At 45.3% G+C, this 23,610-nt stretch overlaps 1 protein-coding gene across 1 annotated transcript; it reads left to right on the forward strand.

The window, feature by feature from the left end:
* The first annotated feature begins 509 nt into the window (after positions 1-509).
* LOC121534901 (inhibin beta A chain-like) lies at positions 510-9,537 on the forward strand. Its single transcript, XM_045206073.1, has 2 exons — positions 510-1,665; positions 7,546-9,537. Exons 1-2 carry the CDS (start codon positions 1,161-1,163, stop codon positions 8,382-8,384), a joined length of 1,344 nt encoding a protein of 447 aa, XP_045062008.1. The 5' UTR covers positions 510-1,160; the 3' UTR covers positions 8,385-9,537.
* The last annotated feature ends 14,073 nt before the right edge of the window (positions 9,538-23,610 follow it).

Genomic DNA, 23,610 nt, shown 5'->3' on the forward strand with positions numbered 1-23,610 from the left:
CCATAGGACAACCACGCTCTCACCAAGCTCTAAGAAACATATGGTTCTCATAACGTTATGTGCTTGCCGGGGTGTGTGTGTGAAAATGTGGCTGAGGGTGAACACGTCTGTGTGTGTGTGTGTTAGTGTGTGGTATGAATGAATCAGGGAGACTCAGTGCGCACACAGTGCCTCTTCCGCCTCCTCCATCGTGACGCGCAAGAAAACCCCACTAGCACACTACAAAAACCATCCAATGCAGACACTATATAGAAAGATAGCAAAACAGAGAAAGAAAATTAAAGCAAAAAACATAGACTAACTTGTGGAGGTGACCTGAGTGACTCTTGTGTTTGCCTGAAGTTTAACTTGTTAGTTAACATTTTTTAAGGATGAACACAAAGTTGTGATTCAGAAGTAATGAAACATACAGTAGTAATGGGGGGTATAGAGGGAGGGATAAAGAAAGAGAGGGAGGTATAATTACAGTGAGGCAAAAGAGAGAGTGTTGAGAGTGAGAGGCACTCTAACCCTGCCCACTTCTACAAAGCCATTCAACTCCGATATAGTGAGCTCTCTGAGGCTTCTCCAGTGCTGTGCACATCAGCAGGACAGGACACCGCCACACTTCTTTTTGAAGGACTAAACTAGAGTGGACACTCTCTCCCAAACACTTCATTTTTACAAAGACTGGACGGAGTGGACAAGACATTTTGTTTTAGACAGTAAACCTGCTTTTACCAACTGGACAAAACAAGAGGAATGGTTTTATAAAGCCGAGAGGAGACGCTTGCTTTTCTGGACTTTACAGGAGAAGTGGTTTATGAGGACTGGAGCAAAGACCTGGTTTGTGAGGACCAAGTAAAGATAGTGAAGTGCTTTACTCCATAAAGAGTAATACAAGGGCACTGCTAGGTCTCAAAACCTGCATCTCTACTTTCCAACATCCAACTTTTTGAAGCTAGCAGCACCTCTCTAAGAGAAGGATTGTACTTTTCGCTTTGCTGGTGTCGGTGAAACCCCATCAACACCTTGTGAATCGGGAGAGATAAGGTGAGGAGAGCTGTCCGGTGTTCTGCTTCTCTTTCGTCACCCTCGCCGCGGGTGCCGCTGTCCTCTACTCACCCTTCTCCAGGGAGTGTGTGTGTGCGCGTGTGTGAGTCGGCGCTCTGTGGCACAGGATGCACTCGTTAGCCGCGTTGGCCGGGGTGTTGGCGTTGCTTCTCGCCAGGCTCCAGACAGGATGTGGCTCCCCTAATGTGGCGGGACCATTGGCAGCGGTGGATGGGGCTACGCCGGAGCAGGGGCTGGGGCAGGAGACCCAGGTGACCCACTGTCCGTCCTGTGTGCTGGCCCAGATGAGGAGGGGTTATGACCCGGTCCCTCCTGGATTTGAGTCAGCATCTGAATCTGCATCTTTGACTTTGGCTCAGACTTTGGGCCAGACGGACATGGTTGAAGCGGTGAAGCGGCACATCCTCAACATGCTCCACCTGAGTGCACGGCCCAATGTCACGCACCCGGTGCCGCGCGCTGCCCTGCTCAACGCCATCAAGAAACTACACGTGGGACGCGTGGGCGAGGACGGCAGCGTGGAGATCCAGGAGGAGGGACCGGGGGGCGCTGGCCATGAGGGGGTGGCACTGCCCGAGCCGCCCTCTGAGATCATCACCTTTGCCGAGCCAGGTGAGTCAGCCATTTTGTGTGCCTCTGTGTGTGTGTTTGTGTGGTTAGCACTTACAGTAATAACATGAATTACTTTCTTGATTTGTTTGGTTCATTTAATGAAGCACCACTCGGCACCATTAAGTACCAGCTTGTTATCACTTATGTTGAATCCTTTGTAATAGTACCTGAAAGTACTCACTGTTATCACATAATTATTTCCTAATAAATAACAGGTAAACCAGTGGAAACAGTAGTTTAAAACGGCAGTGCAGTCCCAAAAAAATGCAATCTTTTTAAATGATATTTTCACACTGAGGTCGAAATAACACTCTGAAATTGTGAAAATTATGATGAGACCCTTTTAGTTTAATTTCAGCCTGTTTGATGGAATTATTCACAATCTGATCTGATTATTCTAACCAATGACCAGTCATCTTTTATTTGCATATGTATCCTCCTACTTTGAAGGTCTAAGCTGGGTAGGCTCTAGAGTCTAGACAATCCTATCTTTCAATCAGAGGTGTGTATGTAAATATATTTACATTTGTATCATCATGATCAGACTGAGCATTTCCATGAAATAAGTTATTTTCATGAAATAAACACACACAGGGATTTATTAGACATACAGTGATGATTTAAAAATGAAATTTAAAAGACTGCGAGGGGGCTTTAACATAACGTGCTACCTGCATGTGTAAAATATGTGGCTGCCTGGGTTTGGGACTGTAAATGTTTCAATATTGACGTGTGTCTGTGGTGCTTAAGGCTTTCTCTGAGAGGATTCCTTCGAACTTGTAGTCAACACGGCTTAGATTAAACTATTGACGTCCCTTTGCAGCTTCTTCGTTCGGGGGTTATGCACACCCACTACCCACGTGCCTTGGCATCCTTAGCTAGCACGAGTTACCCACGCTTAAGCGAGTGTCGACTGCGGCTTTTGACTCCGATGATTTCAGTGTGTACTCAGCTGCTAGAGAGCACTTAAGGATTTTACAAAATATGTTTGCCAGGTCGTCATTGGAAATAAGAATTTGTTCTTAGCCGGCTTGCCGGGTTAAATAAAGGTTACATGAAATGTTAGTATGAGATTAAGAACAAGGAATTGTAAATTATGTGACATGCCAGATGTGCATAAATGTAGTTGAAGATGGACTATAATTCATGACTAAATTAATATTCTGAGTATTAGTATGTGCATGCGTCTGTCTGTTCCTCCATCCTCCTCTCTTGGAGTGAGTGTGTATGTGTGCGGGCACATCAACGGTAACAATTCATTTCTCCATAGCCATATCCAGGAAAATCATATGCATTTCTCCGCTGTAGGTCTTGCCGATTTAAACAGGGTAGCGACTTGGGTCACACTTTATTAGTATAGTCCCATATAGATGATCTACAGATGGTCATACTATCAACAAACAATCTGTTGATAAGCAACTGCTTGCTAAGGTTAAGGTTAGAATAATGGCACCTTATATCGATGCAGAAAACCTCACTGTACATCTGTATCCTAATGTATATGTGTTCAGCGCGTAGGAACTGAAAGTTTACACGTTTTTGCATTTCAGGCCTCGGTTTTCAGCATTTTACAGCAACGGGTCAACCACTTGATTGAGATACGTCAACCACGTTCACATCTATTGTTGGGAATTTTCATATTCAGGTGTGAAGTGGATGAATCAGAGATGAGATCAGACAATGATGCGAAAACAACAATAGGAAAGGTTTAATGCATCGGAACTACGAACATGTATCCCCTCCAAGTGCAACAGCGTGCTCTCAAGCGCTGCACGCCACCCCAACGAGGGGGGTGCTCCGATTCTGGAGGCTCTCCTGATTGCGGGCTGGCCATTGTGTATGGCAGCAGAGCGGCGCAACAAGCGTGTGACAAGCATATTCCTCTCCTGCTTGTTTGCTTACATAAATGTGCATAACGGCTTGGTGCTATAAATAAATGAGAGTGTGAGTCGAAGGGCCCGACCAACATACCCGCGGGGCTCCTAACCATACATAATCACTTCATTCATCCAAATATGGGCCCCAATAATTACTTTGGGCTGTGTGGAGGCTATTAGTAGAGATGGGAGGGCGGGGGAACGAGAGAGGGAGAAAGAGAGAGAGAATAAAGAGAGAGAAAGAGGGGGGGACCAGGAGAGAGAGAGAGGGAGAGAGAGAGAGAGAGAGGCGCCTGCCACCTCTCACAGCGATCAGCACTGTCTTCTCTGAATGAAGAGTCAGGAACCAATGACACAACATCGTTAATGACATTCCTGTGGTGGCGATGGTCTCTCCTCGCCGACTGCAATCTCTTGGAAGATGAAGATGCTTTTCTTTTTTTTCTTTTTTCGCTGCGCTATCTAGCCAAATATATTTAGAGGCGCTTCGCTTTCAAGCTATTGTATTCTCCCCGTTTTGTTTATTCATTCGTTCATTACAAGTAAAAGGAAAAAGAGATAGAGAGCCTTGCTAGGGAGGGAGGGATTTCTGTTGTCGAAAATGTATAAATAGAATTTAGTGTTGTTGGGTTTTACTGTACATGCATATTCATATGAGATATTAGTTGCTCCCTTTTCAATATGTTTATGGTTAATAATGCCTAATTAACAACAAAATCCCCCAAAGCACCCCAAAAAAATTTACAAACCTGACTGTTTTGGTGGTGACTGTGTTTTGTTTGGTTAGCTAAAGTAGGTGTCCTATTTGTTCGTGATAAATTCGATGCGATTCCCAGGACACCACTGAGCACCAGCTATGCACGACAATTCCCCAAATGGTCCTAGAACAGGTGGAATTTTCACTTCCGTTCTCAGAACGTTTAAAAAACATTCAGTTTTACTGGTCAGGAAATGTATGACTTTGTTCCTAGAACCAATGGGAAACCAAAAACATACGTTCCCACAACTTCCAAGGAACCAAACGTGCTAGCTGGGTAGCTATAAACATTTTTGAGACGGTTAAAATAACACTAAGTGTGTGTTTAAAAGTATTAAACACTAATAGTTATAACATTAGTAGAGATTATTTACTACTTGTGGTTTTGCTGTGCAGATCCTCATGCGCCTTTTTGAAGTGCTATCTGATACTGGACACTGGAAGTGCTACAGGAGAGGATTGAACTTTAATTTAGTGAGATGTAATGGAATTCTATACCCAGGCACAATTGAATTTAGTCCAGGACAAAGTATCCATTATTGTGGTCACCTAAAGATTATTTATCTGTTGTTATCCTTCGTGGGATAGAGGAGTTAGCGAGCTAACTTTGGTCAATTCTGAGTTCAACTCGGGATAACCGTTGACACTAAGGTGGCTCACCTTTCACCCATGCAGGTACATTTCTATGGCAACAGATCCTTCAGCTCTAACCTGCTCCTAGGCAGGCTAACTCCACTTTATCCTGAGTGTCTGAGTTGTGCTTCCGGAGGCTTCCTTCCGGCGTTGTGCCTCTTTCCTTAGAATAGGTCTGTGTGCAATGTGAGATGGGCTGGCATATGGGGATGTGTGTTGGAGTTGTGTGTTGTTACGTGACGGGTTGCACACGGTTGACCTTTGGCTCAAGTGCAGCGTGGTGACAGTGGAGAGACTCTTCTCAGTAGCTCTCTGTAGACAGGCCACCACTCCTGGGTCCATTTTAAAATGTAGGCCTAAACAAGCGTTTCTTATTGGACAAGTTCAGGTAGCTACTTCTTCATTTCTAAAACATTTTCTCCCTACTTGACATGACCCAGGGCTGTGGCTTGTGGGAAACCCACAAAGGCCCTCTCGATCCTGCAGGACTAGGAGAGATTAAAGAAGACCGTTTGTGTTGTGGGTTAGAATGTCCTACACGCTCTGATTACCTCAAGTTTGTTTGAGAGTATGAGATTAAAGGGGATCTGTTTTAGAAATAACACTTTATAAGAGCTTTCATGAAAAAGGATGAGTAAATGAGTATTTTATTTATAAACATGTATTCTAAGCAATATAAACATTACATTCATAAGTTTGTATAACATTTATTTTAAAAAAGAGCATTATTAGGTGCAACTGTGAACAATAGCCATATCAGACAATGAATACGTCCAATTGTCTGGTGTCCATGAGGCTGTCCTAATATGGACACCGTATACGTGTCCAATCACTGCATCTCCAGGACTCAATCCTACAGCTTATTCATGAAAGTAACTAGGAGGTTATTACAAAATGTAACAGGACTCACCACAACTCTCCCATAGCCCATTGCTTTCCAAAGTAAACAGATACCAAAGTGACTGTGGAAGTCCGAGCCCAACTAATCAGACATGACAGACCCTGAACAAATACAGTCTTGTACAAACAGAGTATGGAGTTTGAATAGAATGGACTGTCCACTGTCAATAGCATGCATAATACACTATATATACAAAAGTATGTGGACACGCCTTCAACTTAGTGCATTCGGCTATTTCAGCCATACCCGTTGCTGTCCGGTGTATAAAATCGAGCACACAACCATGCAATCTCCATAGACAAACATTGGCAGTAGAATGGCGTTACTGAAGAGCTCAGTGACTTTCAACGTGGCACCGTCATAGGATTCCACCTTTCCAACAAGTCAGTTCGTCAAATTTCTGCCCTGCTAGAGCTGCCCTGGTCAACTGTAAGTGCTGTTATTGTGAAGTGGAAACATCTAGGAGCAACAACGGCTCAGCCGCAAAGTGGTAGGCCACACAAGCTCATAGAATGGGACCACCGAGTGCTGAAGCGTGTAGCGCATAAAAATCGTCTGTCCTCGGTTGCAACACTCACTACCGAGTTCCAAACTTCGTTGCACAAGAACTGTTCGTCGGGAGCTTCATGAAATGGGTTTCAATGGACAAGCAGCCACACACAAGCCTAAGATCACCATGCGCAATGCCAAATGTTGGCTGGAGTGATGCAAAGCTCGCCGCCATTGGACTCTGGAGCAGTGGAAACGCGTTCTCTGGAGGGATGAATCACGCTTCACCATCTGGCAGTCCGACGGACAAATCTAGGTTTGGTGGATGCAAGGAAAACGCTATCTGCCCCAATACATAGTGCCAACTGTAAAGTTTGGTGGAGGAGGAATAATGGTCTGGGGCTGTTTTTCATGGTTCGGGCAGGCCCCTTATTTCCAGTGAAGAGAAATCTTAACGCTAAAGCATACAATGTCATTCTAGACGATTCTGTGCTTCCAACTTTGTGGCAACAGTTTGGGGAAGGCCCTTTCCTGTTTCAGCATGACAATGCCCCCGTGCACAAAGTGAGTTCCATACAGAAATGGTTTGTGGAGATCGGTGTGGAAGAACTTGTCTGGCCTGCACAGAGCCCTGGCCTCAACCCCATCAAACACCTGTGGGAAGAATTGGAACGCTGACTGCGAGCCAGGCCTAATCGCCCAACATCAGTGCCCGACCTCACTAATGCTCTTGTGGCTGAATGGAAGCAAGTCCCCGCAGCAATGTTCCAACATCTAGTGGAAAGCCATCCCAGAAAAGTGGAGACTGTTATAGCAGCAAAAGGGGGACCAACTCCATATTAATGCCCATGATTTTAGATTGAGATGTTCGTCGAGCAGGTGTCCACATACTTTTGGTCATAGAGTGTATCTCTCCTTTAGCCCAAAGCTCTATTTGATACACAGAGTAAGCATTTGAATTTATTTAAAGAGGCTATACGGCTTGCTCTTAAGCCAAAAGAGGTTCCCTAAATGGACAGAAATATTTATCAGAAATGACCTTATTGGACAGAAAGGGAACACCTACAGTCAGCATTTCTGTACAGCCTTTTTTAGACATACTAGGTTTTATTTTAGCAGAGCCCAAAAAACATGCATGCGTTGCCTAACCAAAATGACTGTGAACATTTGAAGCATTGCTCTCATTGTGATGACTAAATGCCTTATTCCCTTTCCTGCTCTAGGCAACTCTCCATCTGCCGTGATCTTTGACATTTCCAAGGAGGGCAGCGAGTTCTCGGTGGTGGAGCAGGCCAACGTGTGGCTCTTCCTGAAGCTGGCCAAGGGGCAAGGGCGAGGCAAGGGCAAAGTGAACATCCAGCTTCTGCAGCGCCGCCGGCAGAAGCTGAAAGCTCCAGGCTCTGCCTCCACCTCCACCGAGACCCAGGGTGAGGAGGAGGAGTTGGTGTCGGAGAAGATGGTGGACACGCGGCGCAGCGGCTGGCACACGCTCCCCGTACCACGCAGCATCCAGTCCCTGCTGGATGCCGGTGGCAGCGTCCTGGACCTGCGAGTCTCCTGCCCCCTGTGCACCGAGGCGGGCGCCACACCTGTCTTGGTCCCCGCCGAGGGCGAGCAACCGGGACGGGAGCGGGAACAGTCCCACCGGCCGTTCCTCATGGTCGTACTGCGGCCTGGCGAGGAGGAACACGCTCACCATCGTGCCAAACGTGGCCTGGAGTGCGACGGCAAGATGCACATGTGCTGCAAGAGGCAGTTCTACGTCAACTTCAAGGACATCGGCTGGAACGACTGGATCATTGCGCCGCCGGGCTACCACGCCAACTACTGCGAGGGTGACTGCCCCAGCCATGTAGCCAGCATCACGGGTTCCTCGCTGTCCTTCCACTCCACTGTCATCAACCACTACCGCATGCGGGGCTACGCGCCCTTCCAGAACATCAAGTCGTGCTGCGTGCCCACGCGACTACGCGCCATGTCTATGCTCTACTACAACGAGGAGCAGAAGATCATCAAGAAGGACATCCAGAACATGATCGTGGACGAGTGCGGCTGCTCGTAAGAGACAGTACAGAGCAGTAAAGACTCATCCATAATAAGAAGGCACCATTAGTACGATGGACATAATATAGCTGGTATGATGGACAATGGATGTTGCCGTTTTTCCCTTCAAACAAAAACAAGGCATTTTTGGGGAGTTCAATGACGGATCTGTCTGTTTTGTCTTATTATCTGACGGGGTATCGTGAAATTGGAATAGTCTCTGTGGCACTTTCAGATAAAAAAGAGATACATATTCTATTTTTGTTAAATGGAGACCAAGAGTGGGACTACTTATCACTGTTTATGCGCAATGTGATTCCTGCTTCTCTGCATTGCAATGAACATGGAACAGTTCCCTGAAGAAAGAAACTATGCAACTGATAAAATATTACGATGTGTTGTATTTTTGTTCATGTTTCTTTATATGTGTGTTTTGTTTCTTAATTGTATACAAGGAAGACTTTTTGATACTTTTTTTCTCCAAATGTGTTTCAAATGTTTGTATTGTTATTGTTGAGAGATACTTGAAAGAAATAGGTTTGACCAGCTACTGGAGCCAAACACTTATATAATTATTAACAAGGTTTATTATTATTATTATTATTAATTTCTGAACTACTTTGTCTTTGTACATAAAAATAATGAATGTTGAAATTTGCACTATACCAACATTCTTGCCAGCTTGATCACATTGACGGTAACTGGCATTAGGGCATGAAGAGATACTATTTCAAGAGAAGACAATACACCAGACAAATTGAACACATAAACAGCACATACTACAGCTACGGACAGTCTCTCAATCAAAGTAACGCCAAAGATAGGAGCACCATTAGCTTTCAATATGAGCTATTTACCAGAAGGACAATCTCTACTAAAGCGTCTCGATTAATCTTCCTAACAACTAGTGATGACAAAGAAAAAAAAATCACTTTGACCAGTGTATGAAAATTGTGAAACTAACACTTCAAAGAGTCTGAAAATCTCTTCCAATGGTTAAATCAATTTGGTATGACTTTTTTCCTGCTTCTTTTGTTCAACACTTCTTTCCAACTGAAATTGGAGAGCAGTGGTGTTCCAAACATATGACATATATGATGATATTTATCACATGACATACAGTACCAGTCAAAAGTTTGGACACACCTACTCATTCAAGGGTTTTTCTTTCTTAATTTTTTTTTTACTATTTTCTACATTGTAGAATAATAGTGAAGACATCAAAACTATTAAATAACACATATGGAATCATGTAGTAACCAAAAAAGTGTTAAACAAATCAAAATATATTTTATATTTGAGATTCTTCAAAGCAGCGACCCTTTGCCTTGATGACAGCTTTGCACACTCTTGGCATTCTCTCAACCAGCTTCATGAGGTAGTCACCTGGAATGCATTTCAATTAACACGTGTTCCTTCTTAAAAGTTAATTTGTGCAATTTCTTTCCTTCTTAACGCATTTGAGCCAATCAGTTGTGTTGTGACAAGGTAGGGGTTGTATACAGAAGATAGCCCTATTTGGTAAAAGACCAAGTCCTTATTATGGCAAGAAATAAGCAAAGAGAAATGACAGTCCATCATTACTTTAAGACATGAAGGTCAGTCAATATGGAACATTTCAAGAACTTTGACGTTTCTTCAAGTGCAGTTGCAAAAACCATCAAGCGCTATGATGAACCTGGCTCTCATGAGGACCGCCACAGAAAAGGAAGACCCAGAGTTACCTCTGCTGAAGATGATAAGTTCATTAGAGTTACCAGCCTCAGAAATTGCAGCCCAAATAAATGCTTCACATAGTTCAAGTAACAGACACATCTCAACATCAACTGTTCAGAGGAGACTGCGTGAAGTAGGCCTTCATGGTCGAATTGCTGCAAAGAAACCACTACTAAAGGACACCAATAATAAGAAGAGACTTGCTTGGGCCAAGAAACACGAGCAATGGACATTAGACCGGTGGAAATCTGTCCTTTGGTCTGATGAGTCCAAATTGGAGATTTTTGGTTCCAACCGCCGTGTCTTTGTGAGATGCAGAGTAGGTGAACGGATTATCTCCGCATGTGTAGTTCCCACCGTGAAGCATGGAGGAGGAGGTGTGATGGTGTGGGTGTGCTTTGCTGGTGACACTGCTGGTGATTTATTTAGAATTCAAGGCACACTTAACCAGCATGGCTACCACAGCATTCTGCAGCGATACACCATCCCATCTGGTTTGCGCTTAGTGGGACTATCATTTGTTTTTCAACAGGACAATGACCCAACACACCTCTAGACTGTGTAAGGGCTATTTGACCAAGAAGGAGAGTGATGGAGTGCTGCATCAGATGACCTGGCCTCCACAATCCCCCGACCTCAACCAAATTGAGATGGTTTGGGATGAGTTAGACCGCAGAGTGAAGGAAAAGCAGCCAACAAGTGCTCAGCATATGTGGGAACTCCTTCAAGACTGTTGGAAAAGCATTCCAGGTTAAGCTGGTTGAGAGAATGCCAAGAGTGTGCAAAGCTGTCGTCAAGGCAAATGGTGGCTACTTTGAAGAATCTCAAATATATTTGGATTTGTTTAACACTTTTTGGGTTACTACATGATTCCATATGTGTTATTTCATAGTTTTGATGTCTTCACTATTATTCTACAATGTAGAAAATAGTACAAATAAAGCAAAACCCTTGAATGAGTAGGTGTTTGCAATCTTTTGACTGCTACTGTATGTCATGAATGACAAACATTGAATGTCTTTGAATTTGGCTTGTTATCCTTCCAATGGCAAAAGAGAAGACACTGAAACAACACATTTGGACAACTTTACATACTCTTGAGTTACTGAAAATAAGGTGTTATATTGCTTTGTTGTACAAATCAGAACTGTTGCTTGTGGATATTTTTTTATATAATTTATTTGGCAGCAATTTTTTGCTTCATCATTAAACACAATGCGTTATACTAATTCTGTCTTGTGTTTCGTTTCAATTTTCGGTCACACTTTACTTAAAGCATCCAGGTATAATGCATTTTAATGCAGTTATGGAAACCTCAGAATGCTTTAACATTTATTTTTAAAGGGATACTGTGAGATTCTGGCAATTAAGCGTATGCTCACGTATGCTACCGTACCTGTAGACTTCCAGTCATTGCGCTAGTACCTCTAAACTTTCTTCATACTGCACGCAGACAAACAAATTATATCCAGAAATTTTTCTGACTCTGGGTAAGTAGAAAACGGCTTAATTGCCAGAATCTTGCAGTATCCCTTTATTGTTTGTAAGTTCTCTTTCAATATGCTAACCTACTATGCAACTTCAATTTCATTATAGTATAATGTTCTAAGATCCTACTATGGCCTTCTCATTAAACCTTTAGGAACATTTATTTGAAGGTTCTGTACTCATAAAGCCGATTTCCCAGACACAGATTAAGCCAAGTAAAGGATTTAAATGCTATTTCAATGGAGATTCTTTATTTAGCATGTGTTTTAGTCCATTACCTAGGACCACTAGCACCATGCACAGTTCTGTACTCTGGTTTGGACACATGTAGAAAATGACGATCATATATTAGCTGGCTGCATTGGATTAGAAGGAGGTGGCTGCAATGATGCGTTTCCTGTTCCATGTGCTGCATGTGTGAACACGGACAGCTCCTGGGGAGAACTTCACAGCTATGGCACGATGTTTGGAGAAAGCATCTGGGTGAGACAAGGGCTCTGATTGCACACTCTGAAAACACATCCGTCGCTCCTCCCTTCCTTGAAGTAATCTATAGGACCTACAGTGGCCGGAGTGATATAGTTCCGAAATAAGTTTGATTGAAGTATGTGCTAAGACTTTTTGGTATGTTTGTAGAGTATGAATGAATGGAAACTAATTAGGTGCTAACGTTAGGAATATGCTAACAGGCCAAACTACTATACTCAAACATTTGATTGCTGTGATAAATCATTCATGGACTAATTTCAAGGTAAGAAAGAAGATTAAGACATTAAACGTCAAAGGCTATGTCCTGAACTTCCAAGCGTGCACTTGCACACTTCCCGTCATGGATTTCACAATTGTGGAAACTTCCTCTAGCTAATGCTTACTCCAAATCCAATGCTTTTAAATTCATGACGGGGGAACAGGTTAGAAAATGTGCAAAATGACGCAAATAGTCCGGCAGGCTGTCTAAGACACATAGACATAAAGTGGCTACTGTGGAGCCAACACCAGAGTGGGACACTCCCTGGCAGACAGACTAGCCCTGCCACAAAGCTGGTCGGCTGGATGCTTGTGAGTGACATTGAGCTGCAGTTTCAGGGCCTTGTCTGACCAAGAAGAAACAAAGCGAGCAGCAAACATTCCACAGGCTTCAAGGGCAACAGACTCAAGTGCTCGCTGATACCCCCTTGTAAGATGTCAAGGAGGAGGACGATTGGAGTGATTTGGCGAGCAGGGGCCTCAGAGGAGTGCTTTCTCTTGGCCCTGAAGATGGCCAAGGGCCCCTTGTTGGCACGTGCTTGTTTTTGAGATCCCTGGATTGAAATATCCTGGGAGGGAATGTATGAAATGATGCTAAGGCTAACATGAGTTCCAATAAAGATTGCTTAAAGTAATTGTCCAGTGTTTACAGATTTCTATGAAACATGACCTATAATGAATTACAATATGAGTGAAATAGTTTTCCTTAAAAAGCTTTTCTGTGTTGGAATGGTGTGCGCATACTCCACCAACAGAATGGTGTGGGTAAGCAGACCCGGAAGCAACTGCGGCCCCTCATGATAAGTTCAGATTTTTTGTGGCCCCCACCCCCATTAAAGTTACCCATCCCTACTCTATGAGGAAATAGCAAGCATTTTTAAAATGGTCTGTTTGAGGTGGGGTTTTTGAAGTGTTATTTACTCCAATTTATGCTTTGGCCACAAATACGAGTATAGGATGAGTCAAAAATATTATTTGGTTATGAGTAACTTTTAAAAGTGAGATTTTCACTGGGCAGTTACTTTAAATATTAGGGGGGTGCTCGAGGTTCAACCAAGGTGCTCTTTGAAGAGATTTAAAAGGGGCAAGATGCGATTGCTACGTACATTTTGGGACTTTTAATTAATTATTTAAATCCATTGATTCTTGAAAAATATAACTTATGAATGCCTCATCAGCTTAGTTCCTCTCGTACCCCATCAGAGCCCAAAATAGGCTTATAAACAATGTTATGCCACAAACACTGTAAAGCCTCAAAACTTGGTTATAACTATAATGTTGATATAATGGATGGTCAGGCCTTGCATCCACAACTCTGTCTATGAATTTGAAAGTGGTTACATTTATCCAACCTCATCCCTCGAACAAAACAGTGGCGGAGTGAACGCTTTGTTATTGTTTGAACTTCAGTTTGCCCCTATAATCCTTAATTATTTTATTATATCTACTTATCTTCAACTTATGCATTATTTATTACGTAAGTATAGTTCATTCTACTTTGAAAAGTTGCTACATGGCAGACATTTGATTAAGGAAAGCTAAATATCTTGTCAACACCAATTTCAAAGCAATGGTGTCTAGTAGGTAGTCACCTCATCCGGGTTGTCTGAGCTGTTTCAGAGCCTTCAGAACTGCATTTTTTTTACCAGAATTAAATGATCTATGAACGGATTACCCTTCCATTCAACTGAATGGTGTTTAGCCTGGCAGTTCGGTTTACACAAATAAATTAATGCAGTTCACATTTGTTGTTGCGCTAGCTTGTATGATTTTATGATTGTACAAGAATACAAATGTGTTTCTACTAACCTCTGGTTGATTTTCATTAAATAAACTTCACTCTGAGATGTGTGCTTGTCTTTATTGTGAAATGTTCCTACTTTTATATTGCACTGTAGTAAACTTGAAAGTATTTGGTATTTACATAGTAATATGAACAACTTCATTTTACAGCCCTCTTACCCCGTATCTACCATGTAAGTGTGAAGGTGGTATCATGTAACAACAAGGCAGGATCACGGACAGATTTGCTGTCATCTTTGTAGGATTTACCTGGAATCTACCTGGAAACAGACCACTTCATTTTACAGTCCTGTTATATCATACATACCTAGTAACTACAGAAAAATGACTTGGTACATTCAGTGGTGAAAAAAGTACCCAATTGTCATAGTTGAGTAAAAGCAAAGATACCTTAAATAGAAAATGACTCAAGTAAAACTGAAAGTCACCCTATAAAATACTACTTGAGTATTTGTTTTTAAATATACTTAAATTAAAAAAATTAATGTAATTGCTAAAATATACTTAAGTATCAAAAGTAAAAGTATAAATCATTTCAAATTCCTTATATTAAGTAACACAATTTTACGGATTGCCAGGGGCACATTCCAACACATAATTTACAAACAAAGCATTTGTGTTTAGTAAGTATGCCAAATCAGAGGCAGTAGGGATGACCAGGGATGCTCTCTTAATAAGTGTGTGAATTGGACCATTCAAAAGCATTCAAAAGGCATTCAAAATATAATGAGTACTTTTGGGAGTCAGGGAAAATGTATGGAGTAAAAAGTACATAATTTTCTTTAGGAATGTAGTGAAGTAAAAATATAAATAGTCAAATAAAGTACAGATACCCAAAATAACTACTTAAGTAGTACTTTAAAGTATTTTTACTTAAATACTTTATACCACTAGGTACATTATGTCTACACAATAATTAGACTAAATCATAAGGGGGGAATTCATACCCGAGTTAAGCGTGTGTAAATGGAATGTAATTCCCATTTTATGCACTTTTCTCTCTACAAATATCCTGACCTTGAACTTCAGCATGAGAATAGCATGCTATTCACCGACTATTCGTTTGGGGTGGAAATCAAAGAAATGAAGGTGTGTCTACAGATACGCCGTATTCTGACCTTGACTTAATTCCCTCATAATTCCCCAAACTTTATGCTTGATGAAACGATGAATAAAGTCGAGCAACCTGTCGGTTTCAAGTGGAACAATAGCTACTTTCTTTTTTCCAATAGAAATAACACCATTCTCCATGCACTGTAATTTACAAATTGATAATAGGCTGAGCTATTGATAAGAGCTAGGTAAATGAGTAAGCTGTTTGGACAAGGGGATTGTAAATATAAATGACAATTGTTTTAGATCTATTTTAGCTTATGATCCCTGGAGACAAATGTGAAACCAGTAATATGGCAGCAAACTGAAGCATATCAACATCTCACCTTTTCCACAGTGAAGTTTATGAAATGCTGGCCTTATAACCTGCAGGGTTGAAATTTGGAGACCCAAGCTATAGGCTTCTGTAGCCATGCGCAAATAACAGTATAGTGCCAAACATAGAGAGTTGATTTATGACTTTTCACTGTATTGTTTTACAATTTGCATTGCATTAAATATGAGCCACTATTGGTAGCCACCGTCAGTTATACTCACATACATTTATAACTGTTACTTTGGTGTTAGTTTCCTTACATTTTGCATAATTCCATTACATCGTTAGTTTACATTTCTTTCCTATGTTACATTCGTGTGGTTGTTCCTGAGGATTGCTAGCAATAGTGAATCATATTAGGCTAACTTATTACAAGTTCTACAATAATGTGGGACATGTAGCCTATTTGAATCATTATGGAACCCAGACCATACGTAGTCGTTTGAACGTGGAGCCTGGCACACGGTTCATGATGACTGGGCCGTTGTCATCACAGTTCCATGATTAGTGATGATTATTAGGGTAGATTTATAGCACTACTGTTCAACCCCTATATTACACTTTTCTCACCTTGCAATATTTCATGGATTGAGCAATTGAATATGGCAACTTTCAGGATGAATCAAACCACTGTATTTTTTATTCACCAATATATTTAGCGCGTAAAGGCTCTCCAAACCAGTTTTTTTTTTATTATTCATAAATACTTTCCTAACCCTAAATAATATACACGATCAGAGTACTTTTAAATCTACCAATTTGTGCTATATTCAAATTTAAGGTAGACCAAATTTAAGGGATGGCTCTCATTAACTAAATCAAGTTGAAGGCCGATCAGCGTACTGCAGGCTGCCATTAGCAACTCATAACTCCTTATAACTTCTTCTGTGTGCGATTTTTTACTAATCGGTTTAAGTACATACATCTGGTGTATTAGAAGCAATTATTGGTACAATGATTGTCTTCAAATCTATTTTTTTTTTACATGAAGATTGCCATTTTTCCATTCACTATAACGGAGGATCCTGTTTTCTGCTAACAATGCCAGTAGTACCGTGGTCGGCCTTGAACTTCCATGGCTTCAATGGGAGGGGGCAGTCATTCTCCCCTGGTTGACAAGCTGAAACTGGAGTGTGGCAAACACTCAATCACTCACACCCACAACCCACCCTCACAGACCCTCCCCCACACACACTTGTCTCACTCCGATCTGTAAAATTGATTAAATTGAGATGTTGTGTCACTGATCTACATACAATACCCCATAATGTCAAAGTGGAATTGTGTTTATTACACTTTTTACAAATTAATTAAAAATGAAAAGCTGCAATGTCTGGAGTCAATAAGTATTCAACCTCTTTGTTATGGCAAGCCTAAATAAGTACAGGAGTAGAAATGTGCTTAACAATTCACATAATAAGTTGCATGGACTCACTGTGTACAATAATAGTGTTAACATGGTTTTTGAACGACTACCCCACCTCTGTACCACACACACATACAATGATCTGTAAGGTCCCTCAGTCGAGAAGTGAATTTCAAACACATATTCAACCACAAAGACCAAGGAGGTTTTCCAATGCCTCGCAAAGAAAGGCACCTATTGGTGATTTTAAAACAGTTACAGAGTTTAACGGCTGTGATGGGAGAAAAATGAGGATGGATCAACAATATTGTAGTTACTCCACAAAATTAACCTAAATGACAGTTAAAAGAAGAAAGCCTGTACAGAATAACAAATATTCCAAAACATGCATCCTGTTTGCAATACGGCACTAAAGTAAAACTGCAAAAAATTTGGCAAAGCAATGAACGTTATGTCATGAATACAAAGCGTTATATTTAGGGCAAATCCAACACAACACATCCTGAGTACCACTCTTCATACACTGCTCCAAAAAATAAAGGGAACACTTAAACAACACAATGTAACTCCAAGTCAATCACACTTCTGTGAAATCAAACTGTCCACTTAGAAAGCAACACTGATTGACAATACGTTGCACATGCTGTTGTGCAAATGGAATAGACAACAGGTGGAAATTATAGGCAATTAGCAAGACACCCCCAATAAAGGACTGGTTTTGCAGGTGGTGACCACAGACCACTTCTCAGTTCCTATGCTTCCTGGCTGATGTTTTGGTCACTTTTGAATGCTGGCGGTGCTTTCACTCTAGTGGTAGCATGAGACGGAGTCTACAACCCACACAAGTGGCTCAGGTAATGCAGCTCATCCAGGATGGCACATCAATGCGAGCTGTGGCAAGAAGGTTTGCTGTGTCTGTCAGCGTAGTGTCCAGAGCATGGAGGCGCTACCAGGAGACAGGCCAGTACATCAGGAGACATGGAGGAGGCCGTAGGGAGGGCAACAACCCAGCAGCAGGACTGCTACCTCCACCTTTGTGCAAGGAGGAGCAGGAGGAGCACTGCCAGAGCCCTGCAAAATGACCTCCAGCAGGCCACAAATGTGCATGTGTCTGCTCAAACGGTCCGAAACAGACTCCATGAGGGTGGTATGAGGGCCCGACGTCCACAGGTGGGGGTGTGCTTACAGCCCAACACCGTGCAGGACGCTTTGGCATTTGCCAGAGAACACCAAGATTGGCAAATTCGCCACTGGCGCCCTGTGCTCTTCACAGATGAAAGCAGGTTCACACTGAGCACATGTGACAGACGTGACAGAGTCTGGAGACGCCGTAGAGAACGTTTCTGCTGCCTGCAACATCCTCCAGCATGACCGGTTTGGCGGTGGGTCAGTCATGGTGTGGGGTGGCATTTCTTTTGGGGGGCCACACAGCCCTCCATGTGCTCGCCAGAGGTAGCCTGACTGCCATTAGGTACCGAGATGAGATCCTCAGACCCCCTTGTGAAACCATATGCTGGTGCGGTTGGCCCTGGGTTCCTCCTAATGCAAGACAATGCTAGACCTCATGTGGCTGGAGTGTGTCAGCAGTTCCTGCAAGAGGAAGGCATTGATGCTATGGACTGGCCCGCCCGTTCCCCAGACCTGAATCCAATTGAGCACATCTGGGACATCATGTCTCGCTCCATCCACCAACGCCACGTTGCACCACAGACTGTCCAGGAGTTGGCGGATGCTTTAGTCCAGGTCTGGGAGGAGATCCCTCAGGAGACCATCCGCCACCTCATCAGGAGCATGCCCAGGTGTTGTAGGGAGGTCATACAGGCACGTGGAGGCCACACACACTACTGAGCCTCATTTTGACTTGTTTTAAGGACATTACATCAAAGTTGGATCAGCCTGTAGTGTGGTTTTCCACTTTAATTTTGAGGGTGACTCCAAATCCAAACCTCCATGGGTTGATAAATTTGATTTCCATTGATAATTTTTGTGTGATTTTGTTGTCAGCACATTCAACTATGTAAAGAAAAAAGTATTTAATAATATTATTTCATTCATTCAGATCTAGGATGTGTTATTGTCACGGTTTCGGCCGAGGCTGCCTCTCTCCCTTGCTCGGGCAGGCTTCGGCGTTCGTCGTCTCCGGAATACTAGCTGCCACCGTTGTATGTTTCTATGTTCGTTTGCTTTTGTCTGATTGTTGTACACCTGTTATCGTTTAGTGTAATTAGTGTCCTATAAGTTCTCGTTTTGTTTGTCTAGTGTTGTGTGTGATTGTTTTACTGTCGTGCCGGTAGGCTGGATTATTACTGTTTGCTCGGTTGAGCTATTTTGCTCCTTAGTTTTGGAGTATTTTGTCGCACCTGTTTGTGCGCTTGTGTTTTCGCCTACGTGCGGAGCTTTTGCCTCAGGGCAGTTATTTCGTGTTTGTTTTGCTGTGCATCACTAAAGTCTGTTGGACTAACGTACTGCGTCCTGCGCCTGATTCCACCCACACCCACCTACATCTACCTTGACAGAATCACACACCATACTCGATGGAATCAGCAGGAGCCGCAGCAGCACAGGCGACGTTGGAGGACAGGGTCCGTGAGCAGAATGACCAGATCCTGCGGATGGGGTCCGCACTGCAGGAGGTGATCACCACCATCCGAGGCTGGGAGACCCGAGGGACTCCTCCACCGCCATCCTCCCTGCCCGCACCATCGGCCACTCAGCCCATTCCCGCTCCGGAACCCAGAGGAGTTCGACTCTCGCTCCCGAGGGCCTACGATGGGACCGCGGCCGGGTGTCAGGGATTCCTTCTCCAGGTGGAGCTTTACCTGGCCACCGTGCACCCGGCGCCCTCGGGACACGGAGTGTGTCCGCCCTGATCTCCTGCCTTTCGGGAAGGCGTTGGAATGGGCCAACGCAGAGTGGAGGAGGATCGACGCTAACACCATCACCTACGACGAGTTCTCCCGCCGCTTCAGGGCGGTGTTTGACTCATCCCCGGAGGGGAAAGCGGCGGGGGAGCGTCTGGTCGGCCTCAGGCAGGGGAAGAGGAGTGCCCAGGAGTTCGCCTTGGAGTTCCGTACCCTAGCGGCGGATGCAGGGTGGAATGAGCGGGCTCTCATTGATCACTACAGATGTAGTCTACGCGAGGACGTCCGTAGGGAGCTGGCCTGTAGGGACACCAGCCTCTCGTTCGACCAGTTGGTCGACATGTCCATCAGGCTGGATACCCTGCTAGCTACCCGCGGACGTTCCGAGGGGGGTCCGTCCATTTCACCCTCCAGCGCCTCCGAGCCGTGCCCCATGGAGCTCGGGGGTGCTGGCGCTAGAGAGAGGAGGGGTCGGCTTACGAGGGGGTCCATCTCCTGCACCAACTGTGGTCGGGAGGACACACCGCGGCTAGGTGCTGGGGATGGCCTCCTCGGGGAGAGGACAACAGGTCCCGCACTGGGGAGTCCTTCCAGGTGAGTAGGCACCCCACTCACCCAGAGCTCTCTGTTGCACATTTCTGTATATCTGTGCGTTTTCCACAGGTAGCACCTCATTCCCAGCATAAGGCGCTGGTAGATTCAGGCGCGGCTGGGAATTTTGTTGATAAGAAGATTTGTTTAGCCTTAGGGATTCCCCTTCTCCCTGTGGACGTTCCCTTCCCCGTTCATGCCCTAGATAGCCGTCCGTTGGGTGCGGGCTTGATCAGGGAGGTCACTGCGCCACTTAGGATGTGTGCGCAGGGGGGTCATCAGGAGATGATCCAGCTATTTCTGATCGACTCGCCTGCGTATCCGGTGGTGCTGGGCATGCCCTGGTTGAGTACCCATAACCCATCGATTTCGTGGCGGGAGAGGGCTCTGATGGAGTGGTCTGCCCAGTGCGTGGGTCGATGTTTGGGCATTTCCATAGGGGCTACCTCGGTGGAGAGTCCAAACCAGGTGCCCGCATTGCACGTTCCCCCTGAGTATGGGGATTTGGCTATTGTGTTCAGTAAGTCGAGGGCGACGCAGTTGCCTCCCCATAGGCAGGGAGATTGTGCGATAGACCTCCAGGCAGGAGCTGCGCTCCCACGGAGCCATGTGTATCCTCTGTCTCAGGAGGAGAAGAGAGCTATGGAGACGTACATAGACGAATCTCTGAGACAAGGATACATACGGCCTTCCACTACCCCCTGCGTCCTCGAGTTTCTTTTTTGTGAAGAAAAAGGATGGAGGATTACGCCCGTGCATTGATTACCGTGGTCTCAATCAGATCACGGTGAAGTACAGTTATCCACTCCCGCTGATTGCGACCATGACGGAGTCATTGCACGGGGCGCGTTTCTTCACTAAATTAGATCTCAGGAGCGCGTACAACTTGGTGCGCATTAGGGGGCGATGAATGGAAGACAGCCTTTAGTACCACCTCGGGCCATTACGAGTATCTTGTCATGCCATACGGGTTGATGAACGCTCCTTCAGTTTTCCAATCATTCGTGGATGAGATCTTCAGGGACATGCAGGGGCAGGGGGTGGTCGTGTACATCGATGACATTCTCGTGTACTCACCTACCCGAGTCGAGCATGTGGCCCTGGTGCGCCGAGTGTTGCGGAGACTGTTGGAGCACAACCTGTATGTCAAGGCAGAGAAGTGTCTGTTCTTCCAGGAGTCGGTCTCCTTTTGGGTTATCAGTTGTCTGCGTCAGGGGTGAAGATGGAGGTAGACCGGGTGTCAGCCGTGGCGTAATTGGCAAACGCCAACTACTGTGAAGGAGGTGCAGCAGTTTTTGGGGTTTGCGAATTATTACCGGAGGTTTAACCGGGGTTTTGGACAGGTGGCAGCTCCCATAACGTCTCTTTTGAAGGGGGGTCCGGTGCGTCTGCAGTGGTCAGCCGAGGCGGACAGGGCGTTTAGGAGGCTGAAGGACCTGTTTACCTCGGCTCCGGTGCTGGCGCATCCGGATCCCTCTTTGCCATTTCAGGTAGAGGTGGACGCGTCAGAGGCCGCTATAGGAGCCGTGCTGTCGCAACGGTCCGGCGCGCCACCTAAGCTCCGCCCCTGTGCCTTTTATTCCAAGAAGCTCAGTCCGGTGGAGCGAAACTATGACGTGGGGGACAGGGAGTTGTTAGCCGTGGTACAGGCCCTAAAGATGTGGAGGCACTGGCTTGAGGGGGCTCAACACCCTTTCCTCATTTTGACGGACCACCGTAACCTGGAGTACATCCGGGCAGCGAGGAGGCTGAACCCTCGCCAGGCGAGGTGGAATATGTTTTTGACCCGTTTCACATTTAAGATCACGTACATCCCTGGGTCACAGAACGGTAAGGCAGACGCACTGTCTCGGCGGTATGACACGGAGGAGAGGTCCGTGGAGCCCACTCCCATACTGCCGGAGTCTTGTCTGGTGGCACCGGTAGTGTGGGAGGTCGATGCCGAACTCGAGCGGGCGTTACGCACCGACCCTAGTCCACCTCAATGCCCGGAGGGTCGGAAGTACGTTCCGCTCAAGGTTCGGGATCGTTTGATCTATTGGGCTCACACGTCACCCTCCTCTGGACACCCTGGTATCGGCCGGACAGTGCACTGTCTTAGTACCAAGTACTGGTGGCCCACGTTGGCGAGGGATGTGAGGGTTTATGTTTCCTCCTGCTCGGTGTGCGCCCAGTGTAAGGCGCCTAGACATCTGCCTAGGGGTAAGTTACTACCCCTGCCCGTTCCACAACGACCATGGTCTCACCTCTCGGTGGATTTCCTCACTGACCTTCCTCCTTCACAGGGGAATACCACTATACTGGTCGTTGTGGACCGGTTTTCTAAGGCCTGTCGTTTGCTCCCTATGCCGGGCCTTCCTACTGCCCTGCAAACCGCCGAAGCACTATTCACCCATGTGTTCCGGCACTACGGGGTACCCGAGGATATTGTGTCTGATCGAGGTCCCCAATTTACCTCCAGAGTCTGGAGAGCTTTTATGGAGCGGTTGGGGGTCTCGGTGAGCCTCACCTCGGGTTACCACCCGGAGAGTAATGGGCAGGTGGAACGCGTGAACCAGGATGTGGGTAGGTTTCTTAGAACATACTGCCAGGACCGGCCGGAGGAGTGGGCAAGATCGTTCCCTGGGCCGAGATGGCCCAGAATTCCCTACGCCATTCCTCCACTAACCTAACCCCTTTTCAATGTGTGTTAGGTTACCAGCCGGTTCTGGCACCTTGACAGCAGAGCCAGATCGAGGCTCCTGCGGTGGATGAGTGGGCGCGGCGCTCGGAGGAGACATGGAACGCTGCACACGTCCACCTGCAGCGGGCCCTCCGACGTCATAAGGCGAGCGCCGATCTCCACCGCAGTGAGGGACCGGTGTACGCACCTGGTGATCGAGTCTGGCTCTCTACCAGAAACCTGCCCCTCCGCCTGCCCTGTCGGAAACTGGGTCGGCGGTTTGTAGGAGCCATTTAAAGTCCTGAGAAGGTTGAACGAGGTGTGTTACAAATTACAACTACCTGTTGAGTATAAGAGTATTAACCCCTCGTTCCATGTGTCTCTTCTCAGGCCGGTGGTAGCTGGCCCACTCCAAGAAAGTGAGATCAGGAGACTCCTCCGCCCCCATTGGACATCGAGGGGCACCGGCGTACTCCGCACGGTCCATCTTGGATTCGAGATGTCGGATGGGGGTCTCCAATATCTAGTGGAGTGGGAGGGGTACGGCCCAGAGGAGCGGTGCTGGGTGCCGAGGAGAGACAT

This window comes from Coregonus clupeaformis, chromosome 21 (genome assembly GCF_020615455.1).
Source record: "Coregonus clupeaformis isolate EN_2021a chromosome 21, ASM2061545v1, whole genome shotgun sequence".
Lineage (NCBI taxonomy): Eukaryota > Metazoa > Chordata > Actinopteri > Salmoniformes > Salmonidae > Coregonus > Coregonus clupeaformis.